The 26661-nt window shown below is 37.4% G+C and overlaps 1 protein-coding gene across 1 annotated transcript in view; it reads right to left on the bottom strand.

The window, feature by feature from the left end:
* Nucleotides 1-26661, bottom strand: part of EPHA6 (EPH receptor A6) — a 372058-nt gene that overhangs the window by 267081 nt on the left and 78316 nt on the right. Inside the window, exon 3 of the mRNA XM_041420929.1 lies at nucleotides 17952-18615. Coding sequence (XP_041276863.1) covers nucleotides 17952-18615 — 664 coding nt within the window. The remainder of the gene's footprint in view (nucleotides 1-17951; nucleotides 18616-26661) is intronic.

Raw genomic sequence — 26661 nt, 5'->3', positions numbered from 1 at the left:
TAATTCAACCAAAGCTTTATAAATATTGTTCTTAGCCACTTGTGCAGTGGATTAAATGACCAGATTCCTATCAAAATGCTGCCATCTCCTCCATGGAGACAGATGTTTGCTGTGTTTTTTTTCATTACATCCCCAAAACATTCAGGTTCATTAATACTGAATTACTGTAACACCCTCTCTCTTGCCTTGACAACACATTTTGCTCTGCATGTCTCTGTTCAGAGTATTACTGCAAAGATCACCTCTACAGGTTCTTGCATCCCATTTTTTTCTCCTTTTTCCTTCTTTATACTGTCAAATACAAGCCCCTTGTCTTTCTGAGAGCTGTTTGTGGTCTACCCAAGCTCACTTTCCTTGGAATTCTACCAGCTCCCCTCTCCCCAGCTGGCTTCAGACACCAACCCTCATTACCACCCAGTTGGGCGTTTTTGTGCTTCCCTGCTTCATAAACAACTGATGAATAATTTCATTATTTCTACTGAAAAGCTCCCTCACCTGCCATCAAGCCTGCACAAATTATTTTAAAAAGCCAATTCTGAGCTAATACTGTAGACATTGCACTGCCCAGCAACAACTCCGCATCCACTTTTGGGAGCCAAAACATGCTGTAAGTGTATTTTTAGGAAAGTTCTTACAGCAGCTTTTAAACACCACTTAGATCTAACAGGTTTCTGTTCTACCATTTAGAGCATGTAGCTAATATAAGTAACACAGTGACAAAATATGGCATGGGTATCACTTGATAAAATATTTCCATAGTATTGATATAACTCTAGAGAATACCACTGTTTAGTTTTTTCCCCTGACAAACACAAAACATCTGACTTCTCACTTTTGTTATGATTACTTCACAAGCCCTCATTCCTCCAGCACTGATCAGTTTGTATGATCTGAGCATCTTCTCAGATGCTAAATATGAAATTTTCAATCCTTCTTCCCCCTTGAGCTGCTGGCTAAATCAATACTGTAATAGATGTACTTTCATTACAAAAAGCTTTCCACTTTTGACACTGCAATTGGCCAAACAAATGCAGGCAGCTTAAGGCAGTTTAGGTTCCTTCTTTGTCTAGCCCAGTTCCACAACACTGCTGACCTTGTAAAGCCCACGATTCCTGGAGCTATTTTATGATCTTCCCTCATTAACCTCCAGGCTATCAACTTATGTAAAGGTAAGTTCAGCCACAATGGATTAAGATCAGTTTGAACTGTTCCATTGTTTGAATAATCCAGGCAGATCTTTTTTACATATTGCTGCTATACCATTTCAATGTCTTCTGAGGGGCTAAGACTGCTTAAAGACTTTTTAATGTAAAATATGGAACTCCTTTAATTAAGATTTCAGCCTTGCCAGAGACTCTGGGCTATCCTGCTGATATATGGAGGGATGTACAGAAATATTTTTGAAAAATCTTACCTTATAACTTAAAAGTAGCAACACTGACTGCATTTTAATCTAATCCATGTGAAATTGAGAAGAAAAAAATAGATTTTGACTTTTCCATTACCAAGAAGGTATTTGATAAAATATGCCTCAAAGTTTAGCAAACGTACAAACCACCAGTCATTCTTCTGCCTCAGCAAAGCATTTTAAATTTATCAATCATGTTGGAAGCTATTCATGTGCCATTAAATTATCAGGATTTGTTATGTTTTTCACAGCTCTGAAGTTGTTCAGACAATGTGTCCCTGTTTGCATAATGTTTCTTGGCTTTGCTGCCACCTGCAGCAAGACACAGAATGAAAGCCCAGTAAAGACATTTCTGTCCTAATTTGCACATTCATTTACAGTCCCTCTTCATTACCCAAATGTACTCAAAGTTTATGAGAAAGTAAGAGCAAAGGGTGACTTCTAAACTAATCCAGCTCTTCCAAAATGTTAAAATGCTTTGTGGAAAAAAAATATATATTGGAAGATTTATCATTTATTTCATTAGACCAAAGAAAGACTTGAAATCATGGAAAATTGAAACATCTACATCCACATATTTAGACTTTTCAAAGCATCATTCCCCCTTTCAAATTTCTAAATACTAATAAATAGAATGGGAAGGAGTTGTACTATGCACTTAAGTTTCTTTAAAGGTAGAAAACAAAAAAAAAAACAAACTCATTACTTTCTTTCTTGGACTTTCTTTTTTGTATTTAGTGGTTTTTGCTCTCTTTTTTACAATAACAAAAAAACTTGCCATCACTACCTTTGAATATCCAGTTCAAAACTGAAAATAAATGCTTAGCTGAATGTCCTACTAAAATATTGCTAATTAGAACAGATGCAAACTACAACAATCATATAATCCAATATGTACTTCTGAAAAATATCAATGATACATGTATGTTTGTTTAACCACGAAGTTGTAAGTAAAATCTTGATGATAATAGAGGGTTTAATATCTTAAGTCAAATTGCAACAAAAATTATGACCACTACAAGTTAAAAACATGGTGCAAGCATTAGGGTGGTTTTCACTGGCCTCAATTAGAAAGTAAGATTTGTTTCCTCCTTCTCAAAGACCATCATTTGTGCTTTCAAAGTGGAAAGCAACCAGCTTAAGTGAAAGAAGAGCAATGTATCATGTTATCACTGAAAGGGACAACAGCCTTGAAAAACTTGCCAAAATTTCTCTCTCTTTAATGAGAAGTCTACTGGACTTATTGGTCATGATAAAAAAAGCTCAGGGTCTTATAAAATTCTATTTTTAAACTCAACTTGAATAGTAGCTCAAGCAGCCTTGTAAGAACTGGATGCCACTTTACATCACTGTTCTAATTTACAACACAATTTGTATGAAGTAATCTTAATATTGGGTCACTTGTGTCCCCTTCAAGCAAAGCAGAGGACAAATTTCAAGTTATGGTATCCAAGTTATGAAACAGGTTCCTCTCCTCAGGAAATACAGGCATCTGCTTTTTTAACAATAATTCCCTCTATTCAAAATCCTACCATGAACAGGTCCATCAGAAGAAAGCTCTACAAACTGAAGCCTGGGAAAAGAAATGCCAAAAATTCAACATATTCTTCTAATAATTTCAGTGCTGCTGTTGATGAGGAATGAGAAGTAAAGTGATGAAGGAAAGCAGTAAGATGTTCTAAGATATTCTCCTTGTGTGCATTCTGTCATATTAGAGCTTTATTTTTGATATATTTGTCCTGCCACATAAAAGTTTGCTGTGTTGCATCCCCACATGACAGAAGATAATTTAGTTCAGTAGCTACACCTGTTCACTGACTGAGCCCATGCAGTTGCACAGTGGTTCTTCCAGATTAATTTATCTTGTGAAACTTTTACTGAGGGGAAAAGGAAAACTGCCAGCTTCATTTAGAGGTCTTTCACAGCAGGTTTTTTTTTTTTCCACTGGACACAAAAGTTGATTGATTTAGTTGAGTATTTTTTTTTCCTACACTAACCTCTGTCAAAAAGATGACTTCTAAGGACAAGACAGAGTGAGGCCTTTGGCTGCATCCAGCATTCTGAGCTGCCAAGCAGATGCCTTAGAAGTTTATAGCTTTAAAATACTGCTCAAAGAACCCAGCAGAGGTTGTGACTCTAATGGGCTTGGTACCATACAAGTTTAAGTGAAAATATGAGATCCACGCTCCAAAGAGTTTGTGAACTCATCCTCTCCATCAAAGACAGTAAAATTCTTTGGCAGCAAATCCAGATTTGTTTTCAAGCTACAATAAATAGAAACTTCAAATGATTTTCTCTTTGGTCTCACACAATGAACTCCTGTCAAATGATGAACAGCAGAGCTTCAGAAATAATGAAAAGGGAAGAGAGACTAGAAAACTCGGCACTGATTCTGGATTTCTTGTTCTGAAAATTGCATGATGCACACTGAAGGGGGAGATGTGTTGCTTCAATGGAAAAACACTCTGGGATGGGAGAGAGCAGAGTCCCAGTAGTGTTTTCTCTGCTTGAGCTTGTTCAGACTGTCCCAGAAGGGGTTAATAAGTAGAGGAACTGTTGTTCCCTTGGGATCCTCATGCAGCTGCTCCTCACACCAGCGAGGCTCTGCTTAGGCTAGGCAGAGATGTGGGCTGGATGCTCACCTAAACTCCCCCTAAATGAATGAATTCAGGTTTCAAAATAAACTTGAATGCACACACTCGGAATAATGGCACTTGGATCACTGCTGGGAACGTCTAACACAGCCCTAATCCTGGTTTATGAACAAGTTCATTCCTTGAAATTACAAAGAAAAAATTGTGTTGGGAACCAGTGGAAGAAAAGCAAGAAATGAAAACAAAATCTGATCTTATTTCCCACAGACACTAAAAAATTACGCCTGCTTTAGGAAACAATATTAATAATATTTAACTGGAAAGACTATATATAGAGTTCAACTTCTATTACTGGACAAAGACTGAAGATTTTCTGACAAATGTGGATTCTGTTTTTTTTTGGTGGTTTTTTTTGTCTCAGAAGTGCCATTTTTCCAAAGAGTACTGATTTTATTTTTAGGGTAGCTTCAGTCAAGAGACCTTAATAGAAAGAAACACAGCTATGGAAAACTGAACCCAGGCATCCTTCATATTTCAAAGCAAAATGGTATAGAATTAAACAACAAAAAATTAAACCTCTTGCTTGCTACACTGTTTATATTTTGTGTCTCAAAGGGAAAAGAATGACAGATGGAAGCATAAAGTGTGTTTACTCCTCTCAGGCCTTTGATATGCAAATGCTTATTCTGAAAGAATGAGAAATTCACTGACCAGCAGACATCCCCCCGGAAGAGGAGCATCACAACCTGAGGGAGAAGACAGAGATAAACACTCCTTGGCAAATGCATTATGAGCACTGACTACAGCAAGCTCTGCCACAACACTCTCCCGGGGGAATTAATGTGTTTTGAAATGTAATGTCCTGACAATATTTAAATGTAAAGAGTGAAATATCTCAGGGATGCTGCTAATAAATAAAATACATTCACTCATTTGTCCCTATTTTTAAATCTCACAAACGTGCCTGCTGTAATTCCGCAGGGAAGCCAAAGGAGTTTTCAAATACATTCATCACCTGTTTTGCACATGTGAAAAAAACAGTTTTGCCCCCTTTCCACCCTGCTACAGCACAGTCTGGATGCAGAATGAGTGCTCCAAGAAGGTCAGAGTACAGCAGTATAATAACACTTCAGACCAAATAAAAACTACTTTAAGATATGTAGCAAGGGTTAAACAGTAACATTTTTAAGCTGACGATTTTAACAGGATATTAAGACTACTAAGACGGTAAAGCTCAAAACAACACCACTGACCTCCTGCATACTCAATATATATAAATTCAAACTGCACAGTCTACTGATTTTGAAATATTTTTAAGGATTCACTGCATTTTCCCACTGTCACTACTACAGAAGCCTAATGAAGAAAAATACTTGGAGTTTTCTTTCAAGTTATCCCTTTTTCAAGATACCTGCCACAGCTAATTGCTCACAGTAAAATTGAGATCAGGCAATTCTCTCAGGCACGAGTCCTTTTTAAGAAAAAGAGCTATGTATTATTATTGCAATAGCTTTATAATGAACTTTTATCAGGAATAACAGCCATTGTAACCATTTCATTATCCCTCAGAATGCCCATGGTTTGTATCTCTGCTGAAGTCTTGATAAACAAAATAAGCCCCCAACAAACAAAAAAAACCCCACAAAAGCCAACAAGAAAGCACAATCTCTGTCCCTTCAGAAAGGGGAAAGAAAGTAGCTGCAGAAAGACTCAGGAGATTCTATGTGGAAAAGTGAAACTGCTGATGCTCTCAAAGTTAAAGCAAAAAAATAAATTCCTCTTGAGTATCTTTACTGTTACTACCACTCACTTCTACATTAACAGAAGAGTTTCACAGTGCCCTTGTCCTTGATTTTATGTTAAATTGCTCTGCTGCTACTATTAACACTTAGGTAAAGAGGGATAAGGTGTAGGTATAAAGAGCCAATCAAATACCAATTACTTAAATTGTTTCCACAGAAGCTGCACTGTGGGCTTTTTTGGATGAAGGCAACTGTAAAAACTACTGAAGACAGAAACTTACTCAAAAATCAATAGGTTGTTTTATAGCCATTGAGCCTTCAGTTCTTTCAGGTTTACCTAATTTATTCCTGAAGTGAAGCAAAGTCCATAAATCAGAAGCAAAGATCAGTTTTACAGGTTTCTCTTGAAGGAAAATCTTTTATTATTCAATTCCTTTTCTGACTAACTGTAAATATTACTGCCCACTAGATTCCACCGTTGCTTGTTATTTCTTACAAATTACATTACTTTTATTGCTAAGAAGACTGGATACTACTTCAGGGAAAAAAATAAACCAAAACCAACCAACCAGAACTCATAGAAACAATAACCAAAAAAACCCTTTGAAAACTTGAGAATTTTGAAATGAGAGCTTTCACACTGGGGATAAAATATCCTTTCTAGTCACAAAATTGCAGTTTTCCAAAGACATGTACAATGCAATAGTTCCTAGATATATGCAAAAGAGTACCACATTTAGGATCCTTGCTTGGACACTGCAGCATTGGTAAAAGAGGTGAAAAGACTGGAAAATGTTTAAAAAGTATATTGACAATGTAAGAAGACAGGTACTGGTACAAGAGTGGTAAGATATCAAACAGTGTTTCATCTGTGGATCTTTTTCTCTTACAATACTGCCAGAAGGAAATTTATTCCAATTCAAGGCTCAAGGGATAAGAGGAATCTCAAGGCTGCCTTTTAAAATGATTAGGTTAGTTTGGGATCATTAGACTCAGCAATGTATTTTATGAAATCATGCCATTTTATCCACGGACAGCTTGCTCACAATTTTACTTTACAGTTAAAAAAAAAAAAGATTACTTGTCTCCATAGGCTATGGTGAATAGCACGACCTGTATTTTTAAAACAACAAAATATGACCATAGAGAGCAACCTGAAAATTACTTACATATTTTTACATTTATATTGTCATTACTTCTGCAACAGCTACCTTGAGCATGAGTGGATTGGTGTAAAATTTATTCTCATTTAGTTGGGCCACTTCCTCCCTTCAAGGAGGAACTCAGTTTAAGCAAGGTTTCTCCACTCACAGGAGTTTGTGTTATGGCATTTTTAGATTTAAATACATAATAAAGTTATTTCTAAGTTTAAAAATGCCACAATAATCCACCCGCATGTGTCAGATCCGTAGCATAAAACAGCCTGTACTCTTAGAGTAGATTTTCCTGGAAACTTTGCTTCATAATAGTGGAATATTATGGAGCTACAAAATTCATAACTAGATTTTTTTTTCCCTGATGAATTAACAATTACTTAGCCTAGCACTGACTTGTTTCTGATTTCCATGACCTTAACAGAAATTAGCCGGTATTTTCCTTTGGAAACTACAGACCTTTCACTCACTATCCTCCAACTGCACCATCACCCCATCTCCAAATTAGTTTAAGAAGTCTCATCAGGATCAGAACCCAGAGCTGTGAATGATTAAATGGCTTGATATTGAAAATTCTGAGTTTAGTGTGTAGTGTTTCCATGAGCACAAATCAGCATTTATCACTGGAAGTTCTAAACAAGCCCTTAAAATCCACAGACCAGAAATATATTTCAATAATTATCTGCAAGTCTACCTCATGTCTAACTTGAGAGAAATGCATGATTTGTTTCATATGGCCTCATACCACCTCACTACTGCTAACAGATTAATCCTGATTAATAATGACTTTTTGCCTCTTGTTGCATTTTTAATTCTAAAATTGGTGATGCCAGCTGACCAGACACGATCACAAAATTTAGTGGTGGCTATGAAGAGGTTGGGGCACAACAGTTAATGAACAGTTAAACACGTCAGCTGCATAGAAAAGAAGGGTGAAAATTACTTTTTTTTTTTCCAGCTAATCTGAGCCATTGATCAAAGGGAAAATCTAAGAAAGTTCAGCAGGAAAAGCACAGCCAGCCCCCCACAGCCTGACAAGGAGCCATTCAGAGACACCCACCAGTGCAAAGTGAAAAATCCCTGTAATGGGATATTTTTGTCAGTGTGGTGACCATTTCCTCTAAGATATTAACAATATACACAGATTTCATCCTCTTCTGCTATAATTGTTTAGCTGTTTTCCAGTTAAACATTGTAGATTATTTGGGGACTTTCCACTAAATATTTTGATTTTCATCAATTTTTAAGAAGTTTCAAACATGAAATTTGATTTCAAACTTTTGGTCATCTGATGAAGTTAAAAAAACAAATGGCCCACACAACCCAAAACAATATAAATGAAGTACTTAAAGAAGCAAAACCACAAAAACTGCAAAAACCAGGAGTGCCTCAAACCCCAAATACTAATCCCTTGTGATTAGAATCCAATTTTCTGACAAAATTGAAACATTTTAGGTGATTGCAGTAAGAAAAAAAATTCAACATATGCAAAAGCTCGCTCAAACAGAATTTTAAATTTTCTATACTGCACCAAGATTCCCCCCCCCCCACTATTGGTATACTTAATGTTTCGTAAGGAAAGAACATAGAAGGAAAAAAAAATTCTGATCAAATCTAAATTTTCCTCCAGAACTTTCTTCTGAAGAGAATTCAGGTCTTAAGAACTGAAAAAGACTTTTTGCAAAATGAAATTTCTTCACAGAATTTCCCTTACTAACACGGTTTAACATGATCTGCTTATTGCAGTAAGTGGGTGTATAATATTAAACTGAGATAAATAGACAAAATGGTAATTCCTAGTTTACAAAAAGACTACACACAGAACATACATGCGGGTAAGTATTAAATTACATTAAAAAACAGTGGATTCTCAAATATTGATTCAAAATAACTGCAAGAAAAATTTTAACAGGCAAATATGATGACGAATATTACCACAAGCATGACCTATAAATATTTACCAAGTGAAATATGTACTTCAGGACACAGGAATACTCTTTAAATTTGGGAAGGGTTGTTGCTTGCCTGTACTTCCCCCCCCCCCCAATTTCTTTCTGAACTGGTATGTAAAATTCTGCACATATTGAAATAACTCTTTAATATGATTTTTCAGTTCTTCCATCTTCACTGCTCAGTTTCTCCTTGAAGATTGGTTTACAGTAAAATTGAAATCTACATTTTGATTCTGCATAAAAGATGGACTGCTATTAAATTCACTGTTCCACAGGGACTTTATTAGGGCTGCTACTGAACTGTGCATCATTTTAATTAGAATTAACACTTTCATCTTGTTTATGAATATATGTAAGATAAGCTTTGAAATATTTAACATCTGGGAATACAGTCAAGCTGTCACAGCAAAATTAAGACATTTCACATCCATAACTATTATTATATAATAGCCAGATACCAAATAGCTAAACATTCATTGTTAGCATTTGGAGTATAATCTCTCTATGCATACATTTCCTTGTCCTTTGGGCATTTATTCATGCTTTGATCAGTATCCCTTTGAAGCAACTTTTCTTTAAAGAGAGACATTTCAAGTGCAGTCCTTGACTGTGTTAGATGTTTCCCTGGTAGGTACGAGACCTGTTTTACATAATTTATTCTGCTGTTAGCACACACATCCCCAGATACACAGCTAGAACTGCACAAGCTCGCTGCAGCAGGTTGGGTCCCAAGGATCACCTTCCCATGCTGGGATATTTACTTTGCAGGATAGAAGGATTCATGGAAATGCCTGCTCAATAGGACACCATCTCCAGGTCAGCAGCCTCAGTAAACTCAAGCAGAACATTCTTCTGGGATCTGATGGGACTCCTAAAAGTAAAATTAAGGAGGGGTGGAAGCTAATCCAAGCAAAAAAGTCCCACAAAACCCTTTAAGAGAGAACTTTCAGCACATCTACTAAAATGCTGTGGGACTGTGAGACATGTCAAACAGTAAATCTTTGTTACTGTAGATCTAGAATTGCTTTCTCAGCATTTTGCATCCAAAACTAAGGTAGCTGACATTTTGGAGTTGCAGTTACTGATCCTGTCCTTCTGCCAAGAGCCCTGCAAGTCTTCAACAGCAGCACAGCTCAAAAGCCAATCCATCTTCATGACTTCTCTTGAAACTACTGAGGATGGAAAAATCTCCAAGTGGTGCCTCCCCTTTCACAGGAGTTTTTCTTCCCTTCCCTCTTCTATTATACAAAGGTGTCAGACATAAATTTTGTCATTAACAGTGCTGCCTTTGCCATCAAATTTTTTTGGTTTTTTCCCCATTCAGCAAGAATTTAAGATTGTGAGCAGCCTCCAAACTGCTTTGCCCAAAAAAAGCCTCACAAGAGACAAGTTTTGGTTGGTGCAGTTTCTGAGAACCTTTGGAATACCACTGCCCTTAAAATCTAAGTTATTCTGTGACACAAAATGACCTTATGGTCTACGTAAATTTTTCTAAGACAACTGATACTAATTTTTTTATATTATTCTCCACTATAACGTTTAGTAAGAAAAGGCAGAGTGTGTTGGCTAAAGGAAATCTTGTCTCATTTGCATTATTACTGAGACTTGCAAAAAGCAAATATAGTTCAAGTTTTTAAACACCCACACACATTCTTTTGTATTCTAGACAAACATCCTCAGAAATCTCTCTCTGCATTCACTCCTGCTTGTGATTCCTAGGTCACACCAGAGAAAACCTCTTATTGATCACTTTTGAAATTATATTTCTCAGCACAAATGCTTTAATAATTGACTGAATAAAATGATGCTAAACCTCTACAGGAACAGTTTCATTACAGAACATGCTTTATGGCTTATTTGTGAATGTGTTACTGATTAATAACTTGCCTCGGAGGAAATGCTAATGATTATCATCAGATTTTGGATCTCTACTTTATGGGTTCTCGAAGGGGACATAACCTATATTGAAATAATAATGATATTCTAAAATGTTTCAATTATTTCAAAGCACAAATTTAAGTGCTTTTGCTTAGAAGCCTAAGGAAAAAAAAACTTCAAACAGAAAAAATCTAATTCCTAGATTTTGAGCATTTCTGAGCCATTATATTACATCCATTACAATTATATAATTAGAATTACATATATTCTACAGACTGAGTCAGATTTCTTATCATTATTGAAGAAAACCCACAATCTACTGTAGTGTAAAAACTTTGGAAACTTTCACTGAGCACTATGACTAAAATGTTTTCTCTTAACTTATATTTGTTTCCAGGGCTCCAACAGGAATAACAACAATTCTAGAAACTGAATTTCCAAAGACAAATATATCAAGCCCTTATTGTGCCAGAACTGTTATCCTCCTATAAGAAATGGGCAAGGAAATCCTTAAAACACAATTGTGCTGTGCACAAAGTTGCGTTCTTTTGTAAATTTGGGGCCAAGGTTTGTCACAGCTTTCTCACAAAGGATTTTTCTCTCCCAAGTTTTAACAACTTCCATGAGTAGCACAAGGCATTTTGTATTCCACAAGTGTTATCAGGGCTTTGGAAAGTGAAGCATTATGGTTTTACTCGCCTCCATTTTTTGGTCACACAAGACCTCCTGCAAACTCAGACGTTCATTTTTAGCACATTGAGGAAACCCACGTGCTGAGGATATACTCAGCCATAAAAAACCCCTACCAGACTTCTCTTCCAGCTGCAGGAAAACTTCCTCAGCTGTAGGAAGATGCAAGCAAGCAACGCTGACATTTTACATTCAGTAAATGCAGCAGGCCAAGGGTTTCACTCCAACAAAAGTCACCCACATTCGATACATATGATTGTTGAAACAGTTAAGGTAGATCATGTGTGAAGTGCAATGAACATCCTTCCAAGGCAAATTAATGTGAAATATTTGAGCTGAAGATTTAGCTAATGACCCCCAGAAGAAGGAAAAAAAAACCAAACAAAAAAACCCAAAACAAACATTGCAAGGAAAGGCCGCATTACCCAAGAATGGAGGCCACATCCAAGCTGTCAGTCTTCTTGCTTTTTGGCAACACAGGAGAAACTTCAAGTTAAAAAATAACAAACAGTTTTACAATGTACTTAGTCTATACACAGTTAAACAGATGTACAGACACACTTGTATTTATACTTTCTATAAAAGTTAAACAGCTTGTTCCCATTAGTACCACAATTTTTCCATGTGGCCATCACTGCACTGCACTTTTTTCAGTAGAGCAAGTAACTAATTTAATGTGGGCTGCTGCTAATGTCAAATCATGCAGCTCTGTTACCAAGTCACACACAACAACAGCAAAATCAATCCCTGCAGTCCCTTGGACAATTTTTGTCTACTGCTTATCAAGGATAGCTGGTAGGATCAATATCCAGCAATATTCACTAACGCAAAACCTGAGGCAAGACACACTTGAGTTATCAGTAAGCTTTTGCTGCTGAAGTTTCATGTCTGTGTGTACAAACAGAAAATATTGAAGTTTTTCAGTTTCAAACTCGCTATTTAACCTCAGCTGGCTTCCTTGTTCCACTATCAAGGCAGGTTTCTATTCAATGCACATTTCAGTAGCAGAGCGAAAAACAGCAATTTCCAACATCAATTCAGTTCACAAACAATAAGTTTTCTATTTATGCACTATTTATTTAGGTGCAATTACAAAATCAAGGCTTTGACTGAATTTTTACAGTGAAATATTTTGAAAACCAGGTTACAGTGACTAATGTAAGGTTCTTTATTTGCCCAAAATAATGCAAGTATGACGTGACAAAAATTTGCAAACTATTTTCTTCATTTGTTATCACTGGAGTTTCTTTAATGTCTAAAATCAATTGTCAAGGGCTTTTTTTTTTTTTGTCCTTTAAATACTTACTTCTGAAGCAGCATCCCTTTCCAGCTGTTTTATCAGAGTTTTTGTTTTTATCCAGCTGAACAATCTGCAGCTGGCTGTAGATTAAGTAAAAAAGTCTTGGTTGTGAGCTGCAATGTGAATTTATATAGCACTGAGATTTTTCTGGCTGTTAACTCAGGCAGTCATTGAAGACAGGTGCCCTCAGGTACTTACTTAATCCCTACAACTTTTTTACACAAAAAAAACCCCAAACCCAAAAACACAAGACACCCTCAAAAATCAAAATCAGTAACTAAGTTAATGAAAATGTCCAAATGAGTGAAAACACAACAAACTAACTCAAAACCAGAAACAGCCACCAAAACAACCAAAAAAGTTGTGAAATTACTGAATCCAACCAAGTCAGACCTCTTTAGATTGGAACAGCTCACTAAAAACTCATCCTTTTGACAGTAAGTAATATCCCATCCATGCCACAGTTCACCATCCCTCATTTGCCTCCTATTTCAGCCAGGAAACTATGTTATTTTTAATTCATACTAATTGCAAGCCTTAAGGACAAAATGGTTTTTGTTATGCAAGTGGAAAAAGTACAAATGAGAGATACAGCTGAAATAGCTTGGCACATGACCTGCCATTTAGAAATTAAAACCTGGATGTAGGAACTTAAAAGTGCTGCCAATAGCATTGGCAATGTCACCTCAGAACAGGGAATAATTTAAATTTTTGTCCACTGTAAATATTATTTTTTTCTAATGTATGCAGGCCTTGAGTTCAGAGTTTTTCCACATGCTAGCAGCTATTTGTGATTAAATACATTCAGAAGCTTTGAACAGCTCATTATCAATTACTTTTCCATACTCTATCTACACATTTGCAGTTACCCACAACTTCTGTTTTTTCCCCCGTCCTTGTTTTTGCATTGTACTAAAAACTATTTAGCAGTTCCACCTAAGAAGTGAATTTGGAATCAACAAATCACAATTCACCTTTATCCATATTCAGAACTGAAAGTTAAAATTTGTGGTGAGTATTCACAGAGTGCAGCCTTACACAGGCTAAAGAGGAGGTTTTTCAGTAAAAAATATATTTCACCAATAATCACAAAGGTTTCAAGTACTACCATTGAAACTGTGAAATCTAAAGCTCTGCAGACTCACAAATAATGTAAAATAAACCATCATTGCCTAAGCACAGGGAAAAAAGTGAATTCCTTTCAGAGCAGTCACAAAGTTAAGAATCTGTTATAAATTTCATTAACTATATGGTTGTTTACTTGAAAAAATTAATGCAACCAATTAAAAGACAACTATTTAAATTATCTCTGTGAGAGATCCAAGCAGACAGGATTGTGATTGCTAACTCCACAAGAGAGACAGAAGTCTGTGGACCCTTTTAGTTCTGCACTCATTCAGCCTCTTTGACCAATTCCTGTCTGTGGCTGACAGGAAACAGAAATTTGGAATTTTACACCCTCTGTCTTAGGGAACTACTCCAGCACTTGTGGAACAGCTGCAGGAAGTACTCTGGTGGAAAGGTTTTCCCCTAAAAAGATAATTTGTAGCCACTGAAAATGTTGCATTCAATCTCATTTTGTCCCTCTTGTGTAGTCAAAACCCTTACTATGGTTTTCCTTTAAAGATGTTTCCTTCAGTGCCTGGTAAAGACTCAATCTCATGAGCAAATAAACCCACGGAAGAAAGCCCCAAAGGAACCTTACACAACACTCTATCTCTGTAACTTGTCATTCCAAAGTAGTTTATTCCCCCATTTTCCTGTTTTGATGCTGGCACTCAGGTAACTAAAATATGACTGTAACATGAACTTTGTTTTGGTTTCCCAAAAACAGAGCCACACTACAGGTACATATATGAGGAGGGGATTAGTTAATTGAAAAATGAGAGTAGTTTCCATTTGGAAACTACTAAAGAACACAAAGATCAGCTGCCAAAGGAGAAATCCTAACACTAAAACATTACCACAAATTCAGGTGATGAATCATGGAAAGAAGTGTTTGTTCAATTAAAAGCTCCATGTGTGCAGGCATTAGTATCCCCAGGAAGTGTTGTTCAGTCAACTCAGGGTCAGAGAATTTGAATTTCACATTTTCATTTCTTACTCTATTTGTCTCACTTAAAATAAACCAGGTGAGTCTGTCAGTGCCTGTTGTTTCACATTTTTAACAGTTAGCACTGCTTCAGCTATACCAAATATATCCTACTTTGGAAGTGGTGGCTTCCTAAGAATATTCCTCAAGAAGAATCAACTTTGTATGGCTGGCAAAATAGACTTTTGCACTGTGTTTGGTAGGTTAAGACTAAAGTAAAATCTAAAATTACCACAATAATTACTATTTGCCATATATAATTGAATTTTTCTTTGCAATTAATTCCTAACCTTGAATAATTCAGATAATTTTTGACAAACCATTAAAAAGTCAAACTTCAGTTAACAATCATCCAATTATTTCCATATCATGCCCTAACAGAAATGAACCATTATGATTAAGTTCATAAAAGGTTCCTTGTCATGATTGTTTGCTCCTATGTGAAAAACCCCCACCACAAAGTCCTGATACAACCTGTATATATTATACACTTGTTAAATTTAGCACAAATCATATCTTGGGCTGACATTCAGAGAACACAGAGTATGAACATGCCACTTTTAATTGTTGTTTACCAGAATCCTGTGCAGCATTTCCTCCTCCTAACCTGAAACTTGGTGCTGGGGCTGGTGTAAATGAATTAGCAAAGTCAGCAGCTCATATCAGAGCCATTTCTGATCTGCAGGGCCAAATTACTGGTTCTAATTAATTCATTATGCGATGCAGAACAACACGTGAATGATGCTGCTATTTCAGGATTTGAGGGGGTGATCTCGAAAAGTAGGTTCAAATCAAAGATTGAGAGACTGTTCACATAATAAATTTAGAAAAGATTGCTATATTCCAGACTATCCCATTAAAAATGTACAGAACACACAAATACCTGGGAATCTCTTGCAGTCAATGCCACTTTCCCCCCTACTGACTTCAGAAAAGGAAGACAGTCCCAAATTACCGAAAAATTCCCTATTAATACGCCTCTGAACTAACTGCAGACATTTGGGTATACATTTTACAGGTATGGATATTTTCAATCCAGTTGGGAACTCTTCTCAGACACTTTGGCTCTGAAAGAATGCTTTTAAAAGAAAATGCAATGGATAGGGAATACTGAGAGAGCCACAGACAAAGAGAGAGAAGAATAAATCTGACATATATTGAAATAATTGAAATGTTGCCAGCTAGGAAAGCAGGTAAATGAGATTTAGGCAGCTGAAAATAACCTATGATTTTTAACAGCAGCAGCAAAACTGATCAAAGACTGGTTTTATTCCCATTCTTGCTGCTTTGCAAAATGATGAGCAATGGCAATGACAGAATGTCCTTCCTTATGCCACTTAATATTTTGTGAATAGAGAATCTGTATCTCCACAAATATCAAAACAAAAACCTTTTCTTTAAATTCTGTGACAGATAAGCCATATTTGCCACTAAGTGCTCATTCCCCACAGAGCCACAGGCTGGGGTATAAGAAGTTTGACACCATGTGTAAGTAGGAAAATATATTCAAGTATCAGCAAGTATTGCCCACCACCCAATTATTTTTCAGAACAGACTTCAAAATGCAAAATTATTATTCTGACTCTTCCTTTTCTTGCAGAAGAAAGAAATGGTCATCTCCTGAGTATGTCACAGATTATGCCTGCACAAAGCACTGACAGAATGATGCAAAACACTTTCAAGACTCAGATTTGCAACTCCAGCAGGGGAATGGCAGGGACAAAAGGGCTTTGGGTTAGGGTTTGAGGGAAGGACCCAAAAGATATGAAAACTTTATAAATAGAGATCAGGTCCTATCAGGCTAAGATAGAGTTGCTTCTACTCCTCCCCACCTAGTCCCCCACTCTCTGTTTCTCTGAAAAGAAGCTCAATGTAAATTTAAAAAATTTTCCTCTCAGACAGTTAATATTCAGGAATTTTTTAATTTAATGGGTACTAAAGAGTTTTCTCTGGATTTACTAATAAGCAACAACTCTGTTAAACTCTGAATTTGTTATTCATGTCTCAGCCAAGAAGCAAAGCCTCAAAATAGAACATTATGGCTGTCTGAAAGATGTCTATCAACACACACATCATGGTTCAGTTCACAACACTCAGTGACATTGAAAAAATCCCATTGTACAAATGCATTGCCAGCTGTTCTGGCCACCCAGAACAGGAGGAACCCTTCCACTCATGGTTTACACACTGCAGAGTGAGAACTACTGGAATTAAATTGTTCCCTTTAGTTATGAAAGCTTCTCATACAATTCAGCTTGCCTTGGACATGACATTCACAAAGTAATGCAAGACAAATTTATTCTGTAAACTTTCAGGAAAAAAAATAGCATAAAAATTTAGATTCAATGGACAACCACCTAGGAAAATTATTTCAAAACACGCAGAAGCTCTATTAGATTAGAATTTTCTAAAGTAGTAATTGGTAATTCTTGGGGCAAATAGGTAAGAATGTGCAAAAACTTGTGGCTTTGGGTACTCCATTTCACTCTGGAGGTCCTGCTCAGCAGATCAGATGACCAATTGAATAAACTAGTGGAGTCAGTGCACTGCAGAAAGCATTTCTGGTAGACTTTGGCTGCGCATGGACAGTTCTAGTGTATGACTCACTTGCATAATGGACAGGCATTCATTCTGCATTAAAGTTTCAGAGAAAATCCTTATCCCATTAAGAGAGAAACCTTTTGACCTTATGTACAAAATTATGCTGGCTTCCAATAATGGCACTGTCAACATTGGATCTTTGCAATGAGTGTATTTTGATAATTAATGCCAGCAAGATCAGACAACAAAGTGAATTTCGTTTTCTGATTACAGTGCACAGTGCTTTTAATCCTCTCTATTGTCCAAGATTGCTGTGTAGCTTGCCTAACACCATCCAATCTGAGAAATTCTTGAGCAAAATAGCAGAGTCATTTTTGTAAAGGATGGGTACAGACTCTCTCTCCATAAAGCCAATGTTAAATTGCAGCAGACAGCCTCAGCAGCCACTGTGATATCAATGTTCACAACCATTACTACAGAAAAAAGCACCTTATTCACCAGTAATTTCAAAACTGTTATGGACAGTGGAAGAGAATATGACAGCAATGACTTCTCTTAAAAATTTAAAAAAAAATAAAAAATTGAACAATGTTTTCTTACCATGACAGGAACCCTCCAGCTCTTCATATCCCACACTGCAGATGCAACGTCCCAGAGGCACCAGCCAATCCCCATCTGCCCCACAATACAATTTTGGGGTGTCACGTTCCTCAGCGCTCTTCACACAGGAGCCCCGTACTTCCACCAGCGAGGAAGAATCCACCCTTGGAATGGTGTCAGGAAACATGGCCAAATTACGGACCGTGAACGGGCATTTCTTATAATAGACACGGACTGACACCAAAGCAATGCACGCTCCAATGTCCTGGAAAGCAAGATAAAATCCCTTCTTGTTGATGGGCCCAACTTCACGAACTTCCGTGTTGAGCTTGAGGATGCGGTCGCCCAAGTCCATCTGGGTAAAGCTCTCGTCAGCAGCTATGGTATCAATTTTGGTGTACTGGTTTGGCTTGAATTTTACTCCATGAGGCTCATCTGACTCCATGTAGTAGAGATTGAACGTTTCCTTGCAGGTCCCCAGCACCCAGGGAATGCTGTTGCAGTCCCTCAGGGTGAACTTCATCTCCACGTAGATTTTCTGCGCGGCGTCGCGGGAGACCCAGTTGGTTTGCAGCCAGTTGTTCTGGTTGGGTTCCATCACGTTGCACACCTGGTAAGTGTGGATGGGCCGGTTGTGTTCGTCCATTTCAGTTATGGCATCCCACTGAAAAGAAAATAAAAATGTTTGCAAAACAGGAAAAATATGTATTATGCATCCATACACACACGTGCCCCATGTATATGCGACTACGGCTTAATTACGGATAATTACATCAAGTTTAGTGGAAAGCCAGTAGTTAAAAGAAGATAACTACAGAACATCACAGAAGTCTGATTTCAGAAACTACAATAAATTTCTATTGATAAAAACATGAAAAAATGACTGGAGCCTAGCAAAGAAGGACAATACAGGCCACGTTTATATTTTATAGATATACATCTCTACATATACCTTATATCAAAGGCTCACCAAATGATTATTATATAATCTGCTATTCCAAAAGATTATCAATATCCCAAAAATAGCTTCAGTATAACTCAATCAACTTTCTACTGAGCAGTCATGATATCAATAGAGATATTTTTTTATCAAAACACGGAACTATTTATAGCTCTGCATTCAAAAATATTGTATCCCACCAGACATTTTAGCTTAGCTTTTAGATGTAATGATCCATTGGGGTAGAAGCAGCAGGATAAAACCTCAAAATAAGAACTAAAACCAACCAACATTAAAGTCACATTAAAAGGAAGATGAGACGCCCCAGAGAGGTCTCAAAAAGAAAAAAAAGAACTAAAAAAGCCACCAAACAACTCCAGCACACCAAACAGAATTAAGAAGTAGTTGGTGGTTTAAAAAAAAAAAAAATAGTGATGTTTTTAAAATATAGAAGAGCTTTCCAAACTGGCATAGGCCAGCTTAATTTAAAAGCCTCAGTATGATACCATCTCTTAAAATTATTAAGAAAAAAATATCCAAAATATCCTCCTCTTACCAGGGAATTCTCCTCAGATATATTTATATATTCACTCTGAATCAATATCTCAATTTGAACTAAGAAATTAAAGCCCTAAAGTTAGCTGTTAACCATGAAGTTAATAGTAAAAATCTGTTACTTCTGTAGGGAAGTAAAGGCTCAGCACTTCAATAAGTGATTTCAAACAATAAAACAAAATGGATTGATCAAACATGGACAGGGCTTTAGTCCACTCAAAGCAGATCTCTCATGCTTTCTGCCTGTGCCTTTCCACTGTGTTCCCAGATAGCCTGCTGAGATCTCCCATTTTAGAGGAATTTTCCTTTGGGCAAGAAAAAGGTTTAAAATCTGCAAAAAATTTTAATAGAGATAGTAGTCTAAATATCATACATATAAAATTCTTGGAAAAAGGTTAACATTGAACATCTCAACCCAGCCTTTGCACTGGGCCATGCAGTGAGGTATGGATCCAGATACAGAATGTGCTCTTAGGTACCAGTCCTAGATACAGAGTGGAAACGAGGTGAGTTCCATCACCCCAAAATGTCACTTTCAGTGACCAAAAAGTCTGACAGAACTCACTCTGTGATAGTGGACACAGTCTCCCTGCATGAAATACAACCTACTTCTCATTTTACCTTACAGTTGCATTTCTCATCTGATAAAAACAGTCAGGAAAGGCAGCAGTTGAATTTGGTGCAGTCAACAAAAAAACCCAAAATTTATCAAACAAACACAGGTATTCTTTTGGACGTATTTCACGTTATAGTTCTCATTTAATCAATTTTTTTTCTCATTTTTAATCAAATTTAATTCTCATTAAATCAAGTTTAAGTTGTGCAAAACTTCAAAATCAGATGAACCAGAAGCATCTCACTGGTGATGTCTGCACAGGAATGTGGTGACTCCCACAAAAATCCCTGACCTGAGACCCACAAAAGCTGCCACGAGTTGTCTGGCTTAAACAAGCTGACAAACTTCACCCATCCCAAGGTGCTGCTTTACCTTCAAAACTTTTTGATTACAGTCCTTTCAAATGAGGAAAACCTCTGCTAACATTGATGGAAGCAGCAGCAGCATAAAGTTAATTCTTACACCTAGAGTTGCAGGACTTATGGAAAAGCATGTTAAAAGCATTATTTGGAGGAAAAACTTCCAAATTCTAGTTGAAAAATGGAATAAAACCCAGCATGGCTAAGTGCTTACATTTTACATGCAGCATAAAGGAGGAGTAAATCACTAAAATACAAGATCATAGAATTTGAAGATTGATAGAGAGAAGATTACAAGATTACTCATTACATCCAAATACAAAATATGAGATTAGGCTACAAACCACACTGGGATTTTATTTAGATAAAGTCTCAGCTGTTTCCATACCTCTATAAACACCTACCTCTCATTTTTAAATTTCACTAATATCTGACAGTTCTACAGAGAACACTGCTAAGAGGAAATCATGTAACTTGAAGTTATATAATACTGAAATCTATTTTCATGGATTCCAATTTTTAAATTCTACTTTCAAACCAATACACTGGAAATTTAAGAAAAAACAGCAAGAACCTTTTAGTAGACATCACTACTGAAAGCTGTTCCAATAAATAAGGGTAGATATATCAAGCAGTTGAAAAGATCTACTTCCTAATGAGCTGATATCAAGGTAAACTTCACATGTAGTGAAAGACACCTCTCCCACAAGCTGTCACACTGATTGATGGATTAATATTGGGTTCTTAATCTCAGATAACAGTTATTGAGGCACTGAGCCCAGCAGCAGTTTGGTAACCTGGAATGGCAATTTTAGAATCCTGCACACCTCATGATTCTTTATTGATATTTTTCCTCATTTTAAGAAAAAAGAGGGGACATAGGCATAAGTAACCAATGCCCTCACTCACCAGTTTATGGAAGAAAACATCTGATCTTAAAAATGAAGCAAAATTTGTATTCTAAGCAAGAAATCCTTATCATTTTACTCTCAGGATAACTCTATAAAGATGAAGGATTCTGCACCTGCACATTCCTAACCAGTGTATCTGAGCTCACCCCCGGACAGCAGAAGGTTGTGGCTGACTTCACATGAACACATTCAGGTATCAGGCACACAATGGCACACCTGGGTAAAATATTCTACAAAAACCACTTGTTGAGCAAAACACTGGCTTTCCATGCAGAGAACTGAATGAAGAAGTAGTGCCTGAAAATAACATGAGATGGTAAACTGGGGAGCAAAACCTGTTGACTTGAGCCATTCTGCATTTTACTATCTGCTAAGAAGACACAACTGTTAAGGCAAATTCTCAGTGGTGATAAGTTTTATTCTTACCTGGCAACAAGGGGAAGGTTTCCATTCTAAACTGAAGAACAAATATATAAGGTTCATGCCAGAGAGATGTGGTTTACTCTCTTGGCTTCTGCGAGCGAGGTAATTTCAGAAATGGAATTGTCAACTATTTCTTACACGCAAACATAGGCTGACATTTGAAAATTCAGTGAACCTGAACTGTAGAAATACAATTTTCTGACATAGGTATCCCTCATTGCCCACAAACATCCACTTGAAAGAGTTCAGGTCACAGTTAAAAAGTCCATCCTATCAAAGGGATGGACTGTGTTTGTTGTACAGAACCGCTACTATCCTGAAAAAGAGTCTGAAGAAAGCTGCAAATGCATCCATGTAACTCATGTACCCCAAGAGTTAAATAAGCCTTTTCTTTCTTACCACATCCAATGAGGACAAAAAGAATGCATATAGTGTTTTTGTTGAGTTGGTCTTTTTTTTTTCCCCACTAAATGTTTTACTACTTATTTAGGTCATCCCAGATCTCAGCTGGGAGTCACCTAATGAAATCTACACATATAGAACACTCTCAGCTCTTCACTCCTGACAATCTTATAGATTCCCATTTCCATGGAAACAAGCAGAACAGTTAAAATAAAGAGAGTTTTAAAAGTTTTCTAAAATTCCCTAATGTTAATCTCCAGTGAGATGATGTTCACAAAATGAGATCAGAAAGGCCCAAATGAGGAAACACCAGAGGAAGACTTGCACTTGGCATGCAGCTGCCATCTGACAATGCACATTTACACACCTTGCTGCTGTAGTGACATTCAGGCAAAACCAGCTACACACTACATAACAGAACTGAAGAAAAAAAAAAAAACAACTTATCTCAAAGTAATGTGCTTAGGAAATGAACATTTCAAGGCGCAGTTGGCATTTATGATGACATTGAAAACAGCAAGACTAAAGAATATTTAAAAGAGCTGCAAAGTTGCTCTAAGTTAAAGGTATCAAGGTAATATTTTTCTTTGCCTTCATTTTTCCTAAGACCTACAGTTCTGTATGTGAAAACAGGTGCTCAGACCCCAAATATGAGTGATAACATTGAACTCCCAAAATACACCTATTTGAAAAAAGCAGAAAACAGCAAAATTCCCCAGCTATTTGTACATGTCTTAGCAAGTACAAGTTGACATAGCTGACAAAATAGAACAGCAACTGAACTACTCATGTTCTTACACTTAAAGCTGAGGTGGTTTAAAGTTGTTTAGGGAATGAATAGTGATATGTTGCACAATTTTATTAGCTCTGTAGAACTAAAATGACAATCACAATGCAGGACTAGAGGAAATTGTGACATCTGCTTTCTATTCAGGCACAGAATATGAGAGTAAGAGGGCAAACCCCTCAAACTCTGTGGAAGTAAACATGATTAAAAGGAAATAACAAAATCGGAATTGAATAAATAAAGAATAGTTAGGGCAATATAAACAAGAGAACACAGGAGAGAAAGTTGTTAATGCACTCAAAATAGAAATCCAAAAGTGAGCTGCTTTTCTGTTATTTACAGGAAGCACTGAACAACTGAGAGATGAGCTGCTCCAGGTGATCCAGCTCTGCTCTGAAAACTCTTCTGGTTCATACAAATGTTTTCTACAGGCAAGCAAGACCTGGATTTGGTGAGATTTGGGGGATGAACCCTGGAATTCAAGCGAGACCAGCTTCAGATACATTAAACAATTGACTCTCACTTGGGGATTGGCCAGCATAGGACTTTGGGATCAGCAAGCAAAATAAGATAGCCCTGCTCCAGCCTTGGAGAGTGAACTGGGACTGTCACAGAAGGAAAGCACATCAGAGGTCTTGAACAAAGAATTTTGTGCATCTACTAGAAAAGATCAAGATGATAAGAAACATATTTACATCTCAAGATACCTACTCTGATGTAGGGCTCAGGCTAGTGAGGCAACCTGTTTATTTGACTGACCAGAATTTAGACAGGAGCATGATAGTGCACCAATGAAAAAGTTATATATAGAATGATGTTCATACTGTCTGGGCAGGGCAGAGAAAGTATAAAACAGAAGGCAGAGAGAATAATACATAATTCCTTCTGTAACAGATAATGAAAAAGTACATTCAGAAAAGAAATGCACAGAAAAATGGGAAGAAAACTCAAAAGAATCCAGACACATATGCATACATATGAAGGCTGTTTATTATAAACTGAAATATCATTGAAACCAGCCACTTCTACATAAAATACTTTCCCCCCCCCCAGCACTCTGGAACAAGACCATTGTTTCCCTGAATGCATTATTGACTATAAAAGACTCAACGACTTGCACCAAGGATCTGCAAGGATGGGGTGTGATGCTTTTTAAATGAGACCCACTAGTAAAACCTCAGCAGGTGATGAGAGATGCCACAATTCAGTTGTGAAAAGTGCTTCTGATCACCTTTACAGGGGCATCTCATCCCTTTGTAATGCAACACTCCCAATGTATTCAGAGAATGGAAAGTGAGAGCAGAAAGTCTACACATTTCCAAGATACTACAGCTCATAACGCTCAACCCTGCTGTGTGCCCTTCAAAAATCCAGCAGTGCACTGTCCCTGGGACCTGTGACAGAGGCCTTCTCTGCTGGCCTCTGTCTTACAAAAGAAATAATAATAAAAAATACATAACCCAGTGGTTTTACAGGCATCTTCCACTAGAATAGAGCTGGGTCTGGCTAATCACAATAGTTGATTTGGCTGCCAGCAGCTGCAGAGTCTGCTGTGATAAAACACAGAATAATGCTGATAATGCTGATGCTAGCAGGGCAAGGGGAAGAAGAGCTCAGCAACCTTTACTTGGCTGATGGGATTAACCAGGAATAGCTGAAGGATATGATTGCTCTAAACATCCACACACATGTGTTGGAACACAGGGGTCTGCTGTGGAATAACAGATGTGTGGATGAAAGGATCAAGTTTGGTCACTCAACAGAACCACAGACTGCCTTGGGTTGAAAGGGACTTAAAGATCATCCATGGGCAGGGACTCCTTCCACTATGCCAGGTTGCAGCACCCACAACTTCTCTGGCCAACCTGTTCTGGTTCCTAACCACCCTGACAGGAAAAAATTTCCTCCTAATACCTGATCTATACCTGCCCTCTTTCCATTTAATGCCATTCCCCCCTGTCCTGTCCCTACATTATTAAATGTAGTAGTAAATTAGTAAATATTATTAGTGAGATATATCATGACTTAAAATACATAAGTGTTAATGCATATACTTCCTCTTAATTGGAATAAGAAAAAAAAAAAAAGGATTGAGAAATAAATTACAACTACAAAATAACTTAAACTGTAGGTATAATCCAATCAAGCTCCATCAAGTATTTGCTGCTGTGTTGCTTTATTTCCTAAATATGGGGAGCTGCAGCAATCCTGGTTCTGCCTCTTCCGGCACCTTGTACACTTGGAGTAACTGGAGCAGAATGTTACAACACTGCTCAGCGAAGCCACTGGGTACTTGGGTAATGCTGCACAATAGCTGGCTGCATCAGCTATGTGGCCTGGGGGACCTTGCTGGATCTCCAAAATAGCACAGATAATGTTTGTGTGTCCCCAGGTATTTAGAAAAACAGTGAAAGCTTTAAGAAAAAAAACCAAAAAACAAAACCACAAACCCAAATAACAAACCCTGAGCAAGTTCTACACTTGTAGTTTAGACATTTCTACAAGTTCAGAGTTTGCCTGTTAATCCTATTCAGGTGTTTGTGAGAAGCCCTGGGCTGTCACATCACCACTGCACTGGCTCTGACTGCACCAAGCCCCTTGGTAGCCAAGCTAGGCCATAAACTCTCCTCCTGGCAGACCTGCACTTCCCATGAACTTGAACCCTGCCAATTAGGGTGGCCTGCTGGGAAGCCAGAACAACTTTAGGGCAGGCAGAGATACTTGGTAGATTTTCTCAGCCCTCAGTTTGAGAGCTGACCTTGTCTGCCCCATGATATAATGCACATACTGAGTCAAATGACTGCTTTTACCACTTAAACTCCTCAGAAACTGTGCATTGCATCACATCACAAATATGAGTTGAATGCACAAATTTCCAAATATCAGTTCTGTTTTACTTGCTTTCCCTGCCTTGAATCTACAATTCTGATATTTGAAATTCCCCTGCAGCAGCAAGAAGATTTTTTTTGCCTTTACCATTCCAACAATGGAGTTTTAGTGAATGGCACAGAATCCCAGCACACCAGTGGTCTTGGCTACGTGCACCCACAAAGAGGGCTATGACTCAGAGTTTCCCATTTTCATTTCCTGACTAGTCACTCTGGGGGAAAAAAAGCATTTCAATACCACTGATGGCAGAAATTTTATAAATACCTTCTCAAGCTCCAGGTTTTCCCACTGAAAAGCAGTGGATCTCAGAGGGTTTTGTTTTTCATGTGGGCATTGGCATATTTATATTCTTGCAATTAGCAAGCAATGAGGTTAATATGGATGAACTGAAACCCAGAAGAGCATCTGTCCACTTCTTCCATCTCTACCCAGTTTTTTCTAACATTTACTTCCTTTTAAAAAAAGAAGGAAAAAAAATCCCGCTTTTTCTACTTACTGAGTTCGTACTAGTCCATTAGTGATTCTAATTGAAATTATACAAATGGAAACAATTAAAAATAATAATTACACAAAGCTGCTATGTAAGGCTTTTCATCCGTGGAGTGCTTTATCAACACTAACGCATTAATTCAGCCTAAGACATAAAACCAAAGAAGCAAAACTAAAGGTATTAAGAGGAAGGTGAAGCGACAGATCAGTGATTTTTACCAGCATGCTGAGTGTCAGGAGCTGTATCAGTGTGGATGCCCTGATCTGACACTTAGCCACAGGAACTGAACTGATGACACTGCGAAGCTCCCCTGCAGCACAACTCTTCCTTTGAGCATT

The sequence above is a fragment of the Onychostruthus taczanowskii genome, unplaced genomic scaffold, assembly GCF_017590055.1.
Source record: "Onychostruthus taczanowskii isolate IOZ18803 unplaced genomic scaffold, ASM1759005v1 scaffold67, whole genome shotgun sequence".
In the NCBI taxonomy this organism is placed as follows: domain Eukaryota; kingdom Metazoa; phylum Chordata; class Aves; order Passeriformes; family Passeridae; genus Onychostruthus; species Onychostruthus taczanowskii.
The sequence above is the reverse complement of the archived record's forward strand: the minus strand, read 5'-3'. Positions and strand labels throughout refer to the sequence as shown.